This window comes from Dipodomys spectabilis, unplaced genomic scaffold (assembly GCF_019054845.1).
Source record: "Dipodomys spectabilis isolate Male_0828 unplaced genomic scaffold, ASM1905484v1 ptg000002l, whole genome shotgun sequence".
Taxonomy (NCBI): domain Eukaryota; kingdom Metazoa; phylum Chordata; class Mammalia; order Rodentia; family Heteromyidae; genus Dipodomys; species Dipodomys spectabilis.
Window position 1 is genome coordinate 4,007,832 of NW_024870679.1, and position 17,161 is coordinate 4,024,992.

Consider the following 17,161-nt stretch of genomic DNA (forward strand, 5'->3'; position numbering starts at 1 on the left):
GTTGACACTGTCCCTACAAAAAGCAGGTACTAACAAGATTGGGGAATGGAAGGGAGTCTGTGAGTGCGTATCCCTCCAGGGGTGCTGCTGGTATCCTTCAAAGGCAGAGGGAAGTATGCTAAGGATGGTCCTCAGGTCTTCATTCAAGACTTAAGGTTGCCTGTTTCTGTTGTTCTGCCTCAACTCAGACAGGGACCATGTTCTATGGCCCTGGTGTTCCAGTAATGTGTGTGTCATAGCTTTAAGGCACAGGATAGCTATGTTAGAAGCCAAAGAAATAAAATTTTGGTTTAGAAAAGAAAGTAATTATTTTCTTCTTCCTCCTTTTCCTTCTTCCCCTTCTTCACCTCCTTCCCATCCTCCCTCCTACCCCCTTTCCTTATACTAGGGCTTGAACTCAAGGCCTCAGCCTTTTTGTTCATGGCTGGTGCTCTAACCGTGTGAGCCATGCTCCCACTTCTGGCTTTTGCTAGTTATTTGGAGAAAAGAGTCCTGAGGATTTTTCTGTCTGGTCTGGCTCAGAACTATGATCCTCAGATCTCAGTCTCCTGAGTAGCTAGGATTATAGGCATCTTAGTTAATTTTAAACTCCTTAAAATTTCTTTCAGCATGTCTTAGTTTCTTCTAAACAGTGTGCCCTAATTTTTGTGATTTATTCATTTATCTAAGCTAGTTGATAGTGCCAAGATTTCTTTTTCTTTCTTTCTTTCTTTCTTTTTTAGGTCTGAAACTAGAACTTACACAGTACCTCACACTTTTGCTCATTGTCTAGTGCTTAATTGGAGCCATGCCTCCGATCCAAATATTTCTAACTAAATGTCTTTTCATCTCCATAAACTACTGTAATGCATCTATCCCAAATTTTTCCTCATCTATATTTTTGTAAAAAAGTAATTATCAAATGAACTTAGTGGAATTACCTCTGTTAGAATACCTGTCATATTCTAGCCTCAGTAGACAAAACAAAAATAGGTTTTTGCCTGACTAATGTATGTTAATACGGATACAAAGTAGTTAAAATCCTTCCATAATTGAAATGTGTTTCAATAGCTCTGCCTCAAGGCCTAAAGTATTTGCGAAGAGAAACCATTCCAATGAAATCAGTTAAGGATTTCTTAAACCATTCCTGTAAACCTTAGTAATTTAGTCCTTCTTGGGTTTCGGATATATTACTGCTACAAATTAAGGATATCAACAGTCCTTTCAAGGGTGGTTTAATCTCATTAGATATCAGCATGCAATTGTAGGGTCTCTCTTATTAACAGAATGCTTTTTTTTTTTTGTCTCTTTCCAGGTCATTCTAGTATTGACGACCTTCCATGTGCCATTGGTAATTATGACTTTTGGACAGTCCAAGTTATATCGAAGGTGAGATAGATAACATAACGTTAATGGCATTTGACTAATACATTAGGAATCTGAGTTCTACCTTTTCTGAACATTATGGTTGATTTAGAATATCTTCCAGCTGTCTTAAATTTTCACCATTCTGTTCATACTCAACACCCTTTTTTCTCTTCCTTTTGCTCATTCCTTCCTTCCTTTCTCCCTCCCCCCCCCCCCCACTTTTTTTTTCTGGTGGTTCTAGGGTTTAAACTCGGGTTTGCATGTACTAGACCTGAATTACACATTTAGCTTTTTCACTGGTTATTTTTGAGACAGTCTTACTTTCAGTCTCAGGCATATGCCTAAGCCAAGGTCCAACTATTTAAGCTTCCTATGGTTGTTAGGAACACACACACACACACACACACACACACACACACACACACACACACACACACACACACACACACACACACACACACACACACACACACACACACACACACACACACACACACACACACACACACACACACACACACACACACACACACACACACACACACACACTATTGCATTCTGCTTCCCTTCCAGAATCTAACAGATTTTTCTGCCAGCCTGGTTTGGAACTGTGATCCTCCCAATCTTAGCTTCCCACATTTTTTTTTTTTTTTGTCGGTCATGGGGCTTGAACTCTGGGCCCGGGCGCTGCCCCTCAGCTCAAGGCTAGCACTCTACCACTTGAGCCACAGTGCCACTTCCCTTCCCACATATTTTATGATGACAAATGTACACCATTATGCCCAGATATGGATTCAGAGAAGTCTTGTGAGTGAGTGAGAGAGAGAGAGAGAGAGAGAGAGAGAGAGAGAGTGTGTGTGTGTGTGTGTGTGTGTGTGTGTGTTAATACTGTGATTTGAACTCAGGGGCCTCACTCTTGCTTAGCTTGCTTGTTTACCATTGATGCTGTATCACTTGAGCCAAACCTCCAGCCCAGCTATTTGCTAGTTCATTTGAGATGTATTCTCAAGGACTTCTCTGCCTGGGCTAGTTTTGAGTTACAGTCAGTCCTCCAAATCTCAGCCTCCTGAGTCGGATAGTAAATGTGAGTCACCAGCATCCATCAGCACACTTTTTATTTTTTTATTTTTATTTTTTGGGTCCAGTCATGGGGCCTGAACTCTGGGCCTGGGCGCTGTCCCTCAGCTCTTCAGCTCAAGGCTAGCACTCTACCACTTGAGCCACAGCACCACTTCCGGCTTTTTTTTATTTTTGCTTATGTGGTGCTGAGGAATTGAACCCAGGGCCTCAGGCATGCAAGGCAAGTGCTCTACCACTGAGCCTTCTTCCCAGCCCCCATCAGCACACTTTTTAATGACAACCTGAAGAAATATGAAATATGAAAAGAGATCTACTTCTTTTTTTTTTTTTTTTTTTGGGTCTGGTCGTGGGGCCTGAACTCTGGGCCTGGGCACTGTCCCTCAGCTCTTCAGCTCTTCAGCTCTTCAGCTCAAGGCTAGCACTCTTGAGCCACAGCGCCACTTCCGGCTTTTTTCTTATGTGGTGCTGAGGAATCAAACCCAGGGCCTCAAGCATGCAAGGCAAGTGCTCTACCACTTCCCAGCCCAAAAAGGGATCTACTTCTAAAGAACTAGGATGACCTGCCTGAGAGGCAAAATAAAAGAAGGTGAAGAGTCTGCAGAAGTGTGTGTTATTTTGCCTAGATACTTATTTGTTGTAAGTAGTTTAAATTTTATATCTATTTTTATGAGCATAGAAATTTTTTTATATCTCTGCACTGAAAGTTCTCATTGTATTCTAAGCAAGTATTACTTATCTAATATTCTGAGGCCTGAACTGATAAGAGATGGTGATTCTCTGGTAATTGTTTTCTTTTCTTTTCCTTTTTTTCCCCTTTTTTTCCACTCTAGTCCTGCAGCTTGAACTCAGGGCCTTGGCACTGTCCCTGAGCTTCTTTTGCTCAAGACTAGTGCTCTGCCACTTGAGCTACAGCGCCACTTCCAGCTTTTTCTGTTTATGTGATACTGAGGAATCGAACCTAGGGCTTTATACATGCTAGGCAAGTAGTCTACCACTAAGCCACATTCACTACCCTGGTAATTGTCTTCTGAATGCCTAGGAGGTTCTCAGGTCAGACCTACCAAACTGGTTTGTAGGTTCACCTGATAATGACAGTGAGAACATATATTCTGTGATACTCATTTTAAAATAGTCTCAAAAGTCCAGCTTGGTTAAATAGAAGATTCTTTTACTTAACAATAAGGATCAAGACTAACTTCTCAAATTGCCTAATGAAATAATGAACTCCTAGGAGATGATTCAGAAACAACCCCCACACCAGTATGTGTCCCATGTGTCCTGTTAGGTTCTAAGGCTGTCTGTTGGCCTTGGCCCAGGTGTGAGGCTTTGGCCCAGGTGTGAGGCTTTGACTCTGATCAACCCTACCTCCCTTCTCTTGTAGGCGTGACCTTTAACTGTTGCTCCGGGGCCTAGAACCAGAGGGTTCTGCCCTTCAGCACAGTAGACAGAATTTCATTTTGGAACTGAACTTAAGTAGGAATTCTCCAGCATTTGGACAAAAGGACTGACACATAGTAGGTAGACAGTAAATCTGTCTGAATGAACGCCTCGCTTTCTCTATACTTTTGAAACCGCTAATACTTTTTTATTTGTTTGATACTAAAGTAACAATGTACTATAGGATCCTAGTGCTAAGAAAGGGCTGTAATAGATGGTTTTGTGTATCTAATTAGAACAGTAGTTGAATCATTTCAGACAAAGGAGAAGCCTCACTTGGGAGGAAAAAATACATTCAAAATTTGTAACTTTTAGCAGGGTGCCAGTGTCTCACACCTGTAATCCTAGCTACTCGGGAGACAGATCTGAAGATTGTGGTTTGAAACCAGCCCAGGCAGCTCTTATCTGTGCAGCTCTTATGTCCAATAAAAACTACTCAGAACATTTAAAAATCTTTGTTCTTATGAGATCTGTCCTGATACAGTTTTTCCTGCCAACTTATCTTTCATTATAACAGTGATATCATTGTATCATAAAGTATTTGGAAATTCTGAAAGAAAGGTTACTGCTGAGTATTTACAATTTCTTATCTTGATTGTTTTTCCTTCTTTAAAATTATATGGCCTGGGAATATGGCTTAGTGGTAGAGTGCTTGCTTAGCATGCATGAAGCCCTGGGCTCTATTTCTCAGTACCACATAAACGGAAAAAGGCGGAAGTAGTGCCATGACTCAGGCGCTATCCTTGAGCAAAAGAAGCCCAAGGACAGTGCTCAGGCCCTGAGTGCAAGCCCCAAGACTGGCAAAAAAAATTATATCATATGGCTATATAGACTTGAGAAACAACTTGGAAAAATAAAAAGCTGCTGAAGTTTGTTAGTAAGTAATCCTGAGACTAAAGCTCATCACTGTCCTTTGCAAGCAAGAGGAACTTGGGCCAGTTATTTGCCACCTAAGTCTTTTCTGTCACCTCTTAAGGAAGAGTGATCAGAAGTCCACCTCAGGGCTGTTGCAAGGAATGTCCTGCAATGCCTGGCATAGAGTAAGAGTTAGTTACAAGTAAATTTAAGCAATTACACAATTTGTAAAAACAGATTGTAATGAGAATCAACTATTTAAACTCCCAGTTCATGAAATGCATGAAATTATCATTATTTTTAAGAATTTGTTATCACCCTTGTTACTTTTATATTATAGTGACTTAATTATGGCAAAATAAATGAAAGTACTAGAGAGAAGGGTTGAGTTTTGAGGAGTAAATAGAAAAAGTTTAAATTGCTGTGATTTTTTTTTTTTTCAGTTGTCAGGCTTGAACTCTGGGCCTGAGCGCTGTCCCTTAGCTCTTCAGCTCAAGGCTAGCTCTCTACCACTTGAGCTACAGGGCCACTTCTAGTTTTCTAGTGGTTTATTGGAGATAAGAGTTTCATGGACTTTCCTGCTCAGGCTGACTTTGAACCGGGATCCTCAGATCTTAGCCTCCTGAGTAGCTAGGATTACAGGCGTGAGCCACCGGGGCCTGGCAAAATTGCTGTGATTTTTATATGTGATTCCACTGAGGACTTAGAATGAAAAAGGAGAGCTGTTGAAAAGCTTATGTTTTAGAGAATACCTAAATAACATAACAGATTGATAAAAAAAAATGTACACACATATATTATAGACAATAAAGCCATTATGATGAGGTTTTAGACCGAAATGAAGCACATATTATTCAACAATGGAGAAAATCCAATCTATATTATGAACAGTCAAAGAACTTGGCATAATTTGTGTTCAGCCATTGGTTTAGTGTTGGGTGGAAAGTAGGTCTGGCAAGTGATGAAACTCAAAATATAATAAAGCAATTTCTAAGCAAGGTATTGAAGCCGATGCGTGGCTTCTCTTCACTGCTGATAATAATAAAGTACAAAAAGGGAGAAATGACTTAAAAGCAGAATGGTTAACCAGATTTTGGTGGCTCATGACTTTAATACTAATTACTCAGGAGGATTGTGATTTGAAGCCAATCTGGGCAGGAATTTCAATAAGACTCTGATTTCCAATTAACCATAAAAAGCCAGAAGTGGAGGTGTGGTTCAAGTGGTAAAGAACTAGCCTTGAGTGAAAAAGCTAAGGGCAGCACCAAGGCCCTGAATTCAAGCTGCAGGACTAGCAAAACAAAAAATAGAATTAAGTTAAAAAAATCCAAGTAGTTGTATATAGGGGTTACAGTTCCATCAGTCAGGTGATGAGCACAATGCTTCTTGGTCAACATCACCCCTTCCTTGGTTCTTCCCCAGTTCTCCCTTTCCATTTCTACCCTCAAATACCTTTTTTCAATAGGCCAAATGGATTCTACCCAGTAGGTGCAGAGCCTTCCGGAACCTTGGGTTTCAACCCCTGGCTGGCAAACCTGTAAAGATGACTATCACCCCAGTGGATCTGGAGGACCAAGAACTGAGCCAATGAGGATTTTTCTCAAGATTGCCTTGTTGCTTGGGATCCCTTTTCTTCTTTTCCATTTCTTCCTTTTGGGATGGAAATATCTCTACCATACCTGCCCTCCATTGTGGTTTAGAAGCATATAACTTGTTTGATCTTGTAGCTAGAAAATTTGCTTCAGAATGACTATACCTTGAATCTCACCTGATTTAGATAACATCTATATGATACTTTAGATTTGAGACTTTAGAATTGATGCTGGAATGAATTAAGACTTTGGGGGATGTTGAAATGTAACATGCATTTTTCATGTGAGAAGGACATGAATTTGGTTGGACCAGAGGCAGACTGAATGTGTCCCTCATCAAATTTACACCTTGCAATCCTAACCTCCAATTCAGTGGTATAAGAGGAGGTAGCTCAAGGCCAACTTGGGCAAAAAGTTGGTAAGACTTCAACTCAAACAATAGCTGGCCATCTATCATCCTAGCTGTGTATATCATAAATAGGAGGATCATAGTCCAATTCATAAATGCAAGATAAAATACCAAAAGATAAATAAAGAGCTGGAAGTATGACTCAAGTAAGGTAAAACATCGGACTACAAAGACCTGAGTTCAAGCCCTAGTACCACAATAGTAAATTAAATAAATAAATTCTCAGAGAACTTTCTTGGCCCTTCTGTCTTGTGAGGTTACAGTGATGAGGTTTGACTGACTAAAGAGTGGTATACCTAAGGGAGGAGTCCAGTTCTTCTGAACAGCTAATGAGCTGTTTGAGGAAGCAGAAACATGTTCAGGGGAAGAACACAAATGGGAGGAGGAAGTGTGAGAAAATGGAGTCATTATATCCAATGAAGATTATGTAAAAATTGAACTATATAATTTGAGAGTAGGGATGGAAGAAGGAAAAATGGGGCGAATTATGGAAGGGATGACATTGATCAAGAAGCATTGTAGTCATAACCTGACTTAGAGAATTGAAACCTCTTTGTACAACAAACTACATCATCATCATCATCATCATCATCTAATAATAATAATAATAAAGATGACAGTTTGATCTGAGTGTGGTACATACGTATAATCCTAGTGCTTGGAAGGCTGAGCCAGAAGAATGATGAGTTGGAGACCAGTCTGGGTTCCATAGTGTGACTTTGTCTCTAAGGCTATACAAACAAAAACAAGATGGCAGTTTCTGAGCCAGGAATTTGGCTTTGACCAGACACTAAATCTAAGAGTGCTCTGATCTTGGACTTCTTATCCTTCAGAACTGTGAGAAATAAATTTCTATTGTTTACAAGCCACCAGTCTACAGCTTTCTTTTATAACCATGCAAATGGACTAAAACAAGTTGTATTCTACATATTTTTATTTTAGTGTTGTCTTGAGTAATAAACAAGGCACTTACTTATGTGCAAACTCTTATGCATATTTATGCCACAGATATACATGAATATGATTATTTATTTTTGTAACAAGGAAGAGTGGATATTAGGATAGAAGGATATAATTGTTATTATTATTATCATTATCATTATTATTATTATTTTGCCAGTCTGGACCTGAACTCTGAGCCTGGGCACCATCCCTCAGCTCTTCAGCTCAAGGCTAGTGCTCTACCACTTGAGCCATGCCTCAAGTCTGGCTTTTTGCTGGTTAATTGGAGATGGGTTCCTATAGACTGTTCTTCCCTAGATGGCTTCAAACTGGTGTCCTCCAGTTCTTAGCTTTCTGAATAGCTAGAATTATAAGCATGAGCCACCATCATCCAACTAGAAGATTTGTTTCTAAAGCAGATAGTTTGACAGGTTTCCATTGTTACTTAATCATTTGACTGCTACTTATAGTTTTATCAATTTTGAAAAGTAGATGTATTTTTCAGAGTTTTTGGTTATTTCTTCCCCATGATATATATTGCATGTACATGTATACTGACAGAAAATAAGGCTACATTTAAATAAAATGCTCGGTTAAAATATGCTTCTATGCTATCAAGGTAGTTTATGCCTGTAAATCCCTACTGGAAGGTAGCGATTGGGAGGGTTGATGTTTGAAGACAGCTTGGGCAAAATGTTAGACTTCTCCCATCTCAATAAAGGCTGTGTGTGATGGTGAGCACCTATGATTGCAGGTATGCAGGAAGCCATAGGTAGGAGGATTGTGGTTTGAACCTGAGCCCAGACAAAACCCTACGCAGGTAAGAACCTGCCTAAAAAAACAACTAAAACAGAAAAGGGGCTGGAGGTGGAGCTCAAGTGGTAGACAGAAAGCCTGCCTAACAAGCATGAGACACTGAGTTCAAACTCCAGAACTGCTAATACACACACACAAGCACACACATGCACCCATGGATAGACACTTGTAGATCCAAAGCAGACTTGATAGAATCCTATTTTCAGTAATTTTGTACTAGTCCATTTTTTCCATTTATTTAACTATTTAAAGTATCAAAGAGTTGCAGTAATGTTTTTGTTTTATTCATTTTTTGGTTTTTGCTTATCTGAGAGGCAAGGGTGTGTTTGTTGTATCAAGTTTGGAAAAAATGAACAATTTTGTTTAGATTCCCTGGGAATTTGTGACAGTTCCCTGGGAATATCATGAAGGAGGAACGATTTTCAAGCTAGTAATAGCTGCTACAACCCCTTGGAATGTTGTTTGGGCTGTGACTGATGTGTACCCTGCAGAGCTGGCCGTTGTTTATGCACATCTCTTGATGACTGTCAGAAAGATAATAACTGATCTTGTCCTCCAAAATCAAACTTAAGGCAATGTAATGATCTGTTGGTTGGTGCCTAATCTCTATTTTATATACGTAGGCATTTTCTCTATACATGTGCTAAGGGAGAGGGAGTCATTCAGACAACTTAAAGACGTGGTTTGGTTTAGCCTACATGATCAGAGGTATGTAGAGACAGGCATTGATGCCTTCTCTCTCAGGCTTTTATTTATCTGAGGTGTACTGCCTGGTCAAAAGGGAGAAAACATCAAGTTATAAGAGAGGGAAAAAAATTCACAGAATTCACAAATAATTAGAAGTTGTCTTGGTAGTGACAATTAAAAGACTTGGACTACTTTCAATTTTATCCTGAAATACTTGACTTTTGCTAAATTGCCTCCCCTAGCAACTCATGTGAAATAAGGGAGTTGCATGAAGTATTTTCAGTGCCTGGGCATTGTCCCTTAGCTTTTTTCTGCTAAAGACTGGCACTCTACTTTTTAGTGGTCAATTGGAGATGAATTCATGGGCTTTCATCCTTGGGCTGGCTTTGAACTATGATCCTCAGATGTCAGCCTCCTGAGTAGTTCAGATTACAGGAGTGAGCCATTAGCACCCAGCTCTGAAATTCTTGATTACTTGATGCTACAGATAAAATTGGCAAAACACTTTTAAAGTTATAAGTCCTATTAGTGAGTACCACTGTATATTACCTAATTTTCCATGTATAGTCATCTTCACTGGTAGATACTAAACTGTAATAAATATTAAGATTTAGCATTCTTTATTGTGTCTGAAGAGTGCTACCTATAGTATTAAATTTGTCTACTGATAGTTTGTTTACTGTTCTCAAAATCTAAACATGGATTCAAAATACTTCTCAAAGGTTTTGTGGAATGAACTTCTGGGAGAAGCCAAGAGTTGAGATTCATTGTTTGATTTTCCTAGCTATGTTTTGTGTTACATTCATTAGAAACATGTGCCCAGTGATGGTAACTTTGAGCAGTAGAAACTTCAAGATCCCACTAATTAACCTGCAACTTTCCCATAAACTCTATAGATTAATAGACTAGTTAGGAGTCTTTGACTATATCTAACGTATGTCCCAAGTCATTCTAGCATGAATAATAAAGGAATGATCAACTCACTAAACAGAGGAAAGGCGGGCTTCAGAAGAACAACTGAGAAATTCTCAGTTGTCCTAGCTTTGTGACAAAATGATTAGCAATTTTTGCTTTTGTATGTTTTTGGATTTCTTGGCCTTGGCGTTGGTGATGTTTGAGGTTGTGGGACTGTCCTGTGCATCTACAGATGCCTGGCAGCCTCACTGACCACCATCTACTTGATACCAGTAGCACCTGAACCAAGTTATGATATTTAAAATGTCTCCAGATATTCCAAGTATGGTAGTAGGGGGTAGGGTACACTTTTGTTGAGAACTACTAGTCTAAAAGATGACAGACCACCGTGTCAAGTGTCTATGCTGGAAGGAAATGTGTATCAAGCTTTCCCTTTCTGTCTCTTTGGCTCCACGTAGGTTAGTCTTCTATCCAGAAGCCATGACTGGAGTAGGGAGGGAGATTTCTCAGGGAGATTTCCCTGAGACCAATCAGACCTCAAAAAGTCATGCAATGGAGAAATAGAAGCTGACAATATCTATAACCACCATACTCCAAATTTGGTTTTATTTTCTTTCAGTGAGGATTATGGAAAGAACTTCAAAGATATTACAAATCTCATCAATAACACCTTCATTCGGACTGAATTTGGCATGGCTATTGGTCCTGAGAATTCTGGAAAGGTGAGACTTGTTCCTGCATAAATGAAGCTGGGGCCCACTGCCACACACAGGATTATCATAGGCTACTATTGGCATGATGCAGTGATATTTAATTTAGTATTTCTCTATTTAAAAATTAAGCATAACCTGGGCATTAGTGGCTCACATCTTTAGCTACTCAGGAGGCTGAGATCTGAGAATTGAGGTTCAAAGCCAGCCCAGGCAAGTGGACTCTTATCTCCAATTAACCACCAAAAAGCTGGAAGTAGAGCTGTCTCAAGTGGTAAAGGGCTAACCTTGAGCAAAAAATTCAGGGACAGCGCCCAGGTCTGGCACCAAAGGAAAAAAAAGTGTTGTTTAAGTGTTGTTTAAGATCACATGAATCTTATTGTTGTTGTTATTGTTCCTATGTAGGATGCACCAAAAGCCCTTCATACTTACACGGTAGTTGTTTATCAATATACTGTTTTCAGCAGCATTTCAGTCTTTTGAGAAACAAACAGTGTTAAAACTGACCAGGCTGAAAATCACAGGTTTTATATGTAGCACAATTCAAGATGATATTTTTTTCATAAGATGTGAGGCTTAATACGGAGCAACTAACTCCTCTTATGAATCTAAAATTTTGTGTGTGATGCTGAGGTTTGAATTTCGGGCCTGGCACCTGTGCAGCAAGCACTCTTACTGCAGGGCCGTGCCTCCAGCTCTGCTTTTCACTTATTACTTTTGAGATAAGGTCCTGCTTCCTGCCTCAGTACATGCCTGGAAGCCAGTAACCTAAGTTTATATACTTTCAGTTGTAGCTAACAGGCATTCTCCACTATAACCAGCCTCTCCTCCAGGTCTTCATTGAGAAGGGAGTCTTAGGAACTTTTCTGCCCAAGCTGGCTTCTAACTTCCCAAGTATCTAGGATTATAAACATGAATCATTATAACACAGCCTTTTTTGTTTTGGTACTAAAAGCCTCATGATTGTTAGATGCTTTACCACTAAGCCATACCTCCAACTCTTTTAAAAATTCTTTTAGCTAATGTCTAGTGAAAATGGTGTAAGAACTTCCTGTACTTTTAAAGTGTTATTCCTTGAATATAATCTTTCCTCTTCCTGGTCAGGTGATATTGACTGCGGAGGTGTCTGGAGGAAGCCGTGGAGGAAGGATCTTCAGATCATCAGATTTCGCAAAGAACTTTGTACAGACAGATCTCCCTTTTCATCCTCTGACTCAGATGATGTACAGTCCTCAGAATTCTGATTACCTTTTAGCCCTCAGCACTGAAGTAAGTCCAGAGAAACTTGCCTTTTGCATTTTTATATTCTCAAAATATATTTTCTTAAAAGGTTATATTTTTAATACTGAGCTGCTTTCTAGTATATCTTTACTCATGACATATATATACTTTTTGCATTGTTTTATTTGTCAAGGAATTCAATTTCTGTATGCTATCTCTTTTGGATAAGTTTGATATGCAAGTTGTCATAACTTTTTTTTTGCAAATTCTTTATTGTGATTAAGTAATTATATAATTCCACAAATTTCACTGTATTGTGGGATAGTGATGCTTAGTTAAAGTCACAAACACATTCTATGTAAGTCATCATAACTTTATAAGTGACTGGGTATGTTGTGTTATTCAAGCAATGAACTAGAAAGCAGTTTAAATATTCTTGTGTTGAAAAGACAAGTACAAATTGTCAAATTCATAGTATTTTCATTGTTCTTTTTCTATAGTCAAATTTCACTGTCCTTTTTTGTTGTTAATTCCTCAACATAAAAAATATCAGCATATCATTACTGGGCACTGGTGGCTCATTTCTGTAATCCTAGCTACTCAGGAGGCTGAGATCTGAGAATCATTGTTCAAAGCCAGCCAAGACAGAAAAGTCTATGAGACTCTTATTCCAATTAACTGCCAAAAAAAAAAAAAAAAAAAGCAAAGCTTTGTGAGCTTTGGCCTAAATAGTAGAGCTCTAGATTTGAGCAAAAGATTAAGGGCTGAACTGGGTCGGGGCGCTAGTGGCTCACTCTGTAATCCTAACTACTCAGGAGGCTGAGATCTGAGGATTTCTGGACAAGAAAGTTCATCAGACTCTTAGCTCCAATCCTTTATTTAAGGCGCACTACTGGCGCGCACACACACACACATACATACACACACACACACAAAAACAAAAAAAGACCTCCATATTGTCTCAGCTTATAAAGCATTTCTCTTTTTAAAAATAATGTATTAAATATCCAAAGTTTCAAATTCCCCCTCCCCATCTCTATGTTTTCCCCAGAGACCAGTGTTCCCTTTTTCTCCTTTGCCTTTCTTCAGGAAGTTCCCACTAATATCAGACCCGAACACCTGAGGAACTCCTTTAAGATAGAGAAAAGAGCCGGGCGCTGGTGGCTCACGCCTGTAATCCTAGCTACTCAGGAGGCTGAGATCTGAGGATCCCGGTTCAAAGCCAGCCCGGGCAGGAGAGACCGTGAGACTCCTATCTCCAATAAACCACCAGAAAACCGGAAGTGGCGCTGTAGCTCAAGTGATAGAGCGCTCGCCTTGAGCTGAAGAGCTGAGGGACAGCGCCCAGGCCCAGAGTTCAAGCCCCACGACCAACAACAACAACAAAAAAAAGATAGAGAAAAGGGCAGAGGAAGAGCTGTCTGAGTATTAAACCTTTAGCGACAAGATGTTTGGGAGGAGGCACAGAGAGGAGGGGCTACTCCAGCAGAGTCCGATTAGGCTTATTCAGTGGAGGCCAGAGCAAAGAAACTAGTTTGCTTGAGGGTAGGTGCTTCAGCTCTTCAGAGAAAAGAGCCTCCAAGCATATTTAAGGACCCTGGAAGGGCAGAATCATAGATCTCCCCTTAACCACCTCAGGCCCATTGCCACATATCTTAAGGTTATTTAAATACGACTGTCCTCAGGGAGGGCTACTATCTGTGTTTCTACCTGGTAAGTTAGAAATGCTGGGAGGTGAATGTTATTAAAGGAGGGGAAATTTGAAGGCAAATCGTGGAGAAGAGTAGGTGCTGAGAACAGTATTAATGATACAACAACGCATACCATATCTCAACCTGAATCCCAGAGTGATTGACTTTATACATCGTACCCTACAGCAAAAGTCATCCCGTTCCAGTCCAGCTTTCAAAAAAATCTTGCTGGGACTGGGAAGTTGGCTAGGTAGAGTGCTTGCCTTGCATGCATGAGGCCCTGGGTTTGATTCCTCAGCACCACATAAGCAAAAAGAAAAAAGCCAGAAGTGGCGCTGTGGCTCAAGTAGTAGAGAGCTAGCCTTGAGCTGAAGAGCTGAGGGACAGCGCCCAGGCGCAGAGTTCAGGCCTCAGGACCAACAGAAAAAAAAAAGATCTTGCTAGCGGGGCATGGGTGGCTCATACCTATAATCCTAGCTACTCAGGAGGCAGAAATCTGAGAATCAAAGTTCAAAGTCAGTCCAGGCAGGAAAGTCTTTAACATTCTTATCACCAATTAACCAGAAAACCAGAAGTGGTACTGTGGCTCAAAGCTAGTGCTCTACCACTTGAGCACTTTTTTTTTTTTTTTTTGGTAATTAATTCGAGATAAGAGTCTCACAGACTTTTCTGTCCAAGCTGGCTTTGAACTAAGATCCTAAGATCTTAGCCTCCTGAGTAGCTAGGATTACAGGTGTGAGCTACTGGTACCTGGCTGTTTTTTCGTGTTCTGCATGCACTGAAGGAGTTTTATCCCCTCCTTCCCTGCCTTTGCCAGTCCCAGTCTGATGCAATTGCACCTCATCTCCCTGCTTGCCTTTTTTGTTGTTGTTATACTGCTCATCATTTCAGTCAGTGCCTCTGCCTTCTTCAGGAAACAATCACTATGCAGTATGCCTCTGTCCCCACTTGTATACTAAACTGTGTCCATAACACCATGTGATGTTGAGCTCTCTTCTTATCTATGTTCCTTATTAAACCGTGAGCTTCTTGAGAGGAGGGAGTATTTCTTCATCTTTGTAGTCTCAGTGCAACAGCTGGTAAAGTGTCTGGCACATAGTAGGCACTTTATAGGCATTTGTTATTCTCAACATTCAAGACTGAAGGAGTGTGTGTTTGCGTGTGCATGTGCACTGTGTGCAGTACAGGCAACTGTAGTGGAACTAGAATGATTGAATATGAAATATTAAAGGTCATATAAGCAGCTGCACAGGATGAAGTTGAAATGTTGATAAGTCATTTATACTCTTTTAGAATGGACTGTGGGTGTCCAAGAATTTTGGAGGAAAATGGGAAGAAATCCACAAAGCAGTGTGTTTGGCCAAATGGTGAGTAACAGAAAACTCCATCTGTGCAGAGCCCTAAGCCTTTAGTGCTGCCATAAGTCATATGAGTAAATGTAGACCACTTATTGTAGGTCAGATACTGTTAAGTGTGCCATGAGGGATTCAAGAGAGAGCTATGACATAGACCTTGCTCCAGAGCAGCCTCTAATTGTGCTGAGAGAAAAAAGATTTATCCTCACTGAATGTTCAAATATAAACAGAGCGTGTGACTCAGTAGCTGCTGCCTGCAAAAGGTTTATTCTTCATAATTGGTAACATCAATTAGAGCATAACGATGCAACTTTAATTTGGAGATTTTAATACTTTGCATGAAGATTTATACTCCCTTGTCTAGCAATCCATTTCAGTTAGATGTAGAATACAGTAACAACTCAGGAAGAAGCTGAAATAGTTTCTAGACTGCCCAGTTCCAGTGTCGGTGCACCAAAACCTACTCAGTTCTCTTGGCAGGATGCCTTGCCCCCTCAGGTGCCTATTTAAGGATGATATAGTAGAGAGATTTCTTACTTAGAAGTCAAATAATCTTTGCTCTAACCTGGCTCTGGTACTAGTCAGTGATTTAACCGCTCTAGGCTTCAGTTTTAACTTTGCAAGAGATTTATTTGGGGGAAGGATGGTTGATCAAGCATTGAATTTATAGCCTTTATATCTTCAAAATTCTGTTTAGGCTTAGACCTTTGTCCAGAGGCTCTCTTTTTTCTTTTCTTTTGACTAATTCCAACAAGTTAATCCAGTGTCCCAGTTAATAGCAGATTACTGCCAGAATGAGCTATGTGGCTGCTAGCATCAAGCACATGACATTAGAATTACAGCTTGAGAGCTAAAAGAAGCAAAAAACCCATAACAGAGTGGATAAAACTCAGTATAACAATTCAAAATGATTTAGTACTAGATCAAGAAAGAACATATACAAGAAAGGACAGTAACTTCTAATGGTTTATCGTTGATGACCTGTAACTTCAAGAAAGAGTTTTATGTACTCTATTTAGGAAATCAGGAAAACCTAATACAGATTTTGAACTATGGCTTAGTCAAAATTTTAATTTAATATTTAATTTAAATATTAGACATTTACTATTTAAAGAAGGTGGGTCTTTTCCAGAAATGCTCACTATAAATGAGATTTTTTATAGCATTATTGTAGTACATGCCACATCTGCTTTCACTTTATGAATTTTAATGGCTGTGTCTGTATCAAATAAGGTCTTATCAGGAAGGAAGTAATTATTAAGGTAACTAGATTAACAAATTGTTGGACTCCTGATGGATCTAAAATATGTAGGATATGGTTAAGTAAGACTATGCTAATTTTGATCATGAAAATCCACTCTACCACCCTTAATTAAAATTTATCTTTACAATGAAAAACTTATTTTTAAATGGCATTTTATGTCTTTTTTTTTACTTCAATAAAAATTACTTTGTTCAGCTGTGAATATAAGATAGCTAGGCTATAACTGCTTACTTACATTTTAGGTCTTTGATTTCTGGGCGTTTACGACAAAAGTTTTGAAAGAACAGGCTCAAAATGCATTGCCTTTTGCTAGCAGTAACCTATAAGTATATCAGGGTATAAACTGTAAACTCCCTGGCCAAGCTACATTTTAAATAATTCAACCTCTGACCTAGTTGCCTATTTGAGATGAAAGATCTAAATTATTTAGCTCATTCAAAGCATTAAACTAGGTTCTGAAGGCAAACTACAAAGCCTAAAACTTAGTAAGTGACCTGAAGAAATCAATTAGTGTGGTAGAGATAAGACTGGGAGACTGATGAATGGTAAGTGGCTTGTATAGAATGGCACAGTGCTCCAGAACAGGGATTCTTAACCTCATCACTAATGACACACTGAGCCAGATAATTTGTTATCAAGGGAGCTGTTCTGTTCTGTGCATTCTGAGCTGTTTAGCAGCATCCCTGGCTTGTACTCATTAGATGTCGTAACCAGGCCTGCCTGCCCCATACCCACTCTTACCCTAGTTCTGAGAATCAAAAATGTTTCTAGATGTTGCCAAGTGTCCCTTGGTGGCTAAATCACCCCTCATTGACAACTTGCTGTTCTAGAAGTTTAGAA

The 17,161-nt window shown here is 39.6% G+C and overlaps 1 protein-coding gene across 4 annotated transcripts in view; it reads left to right on the plus strand.

The window, feature by feature from the left end:
• Sort1 (sortilin 1) overlaps positions 1-17,161 on the plus strand; it is a 73,720-nt gene that overhangs the window by 25,679 nt on the left and 30,880 nt on the right. For all 4 annotated transcript variants that reach the window (XM_042681950.1, XM_042681967.1, XM_042681958.1 and 1 more), the window contains exons 3-6: positions 1,295-1,368; positions 10,700-10,802; positions 11,895-12,059; positions 14,996-15,069. In XM_042681950.1, the coding sequence (XP_042537884.1) occupies positions 1,295-1,368; positions 10,700-10,802; positions 11,895-12,059; positions 14,996-15,069 (416 nt within the window). The remainder of the gene's footprint in view (positions 1-1,294; positions 1,369-10,699; positions 10,803-11,894; positions 12,060-14,995; positions 15,070-17,161) is intronic.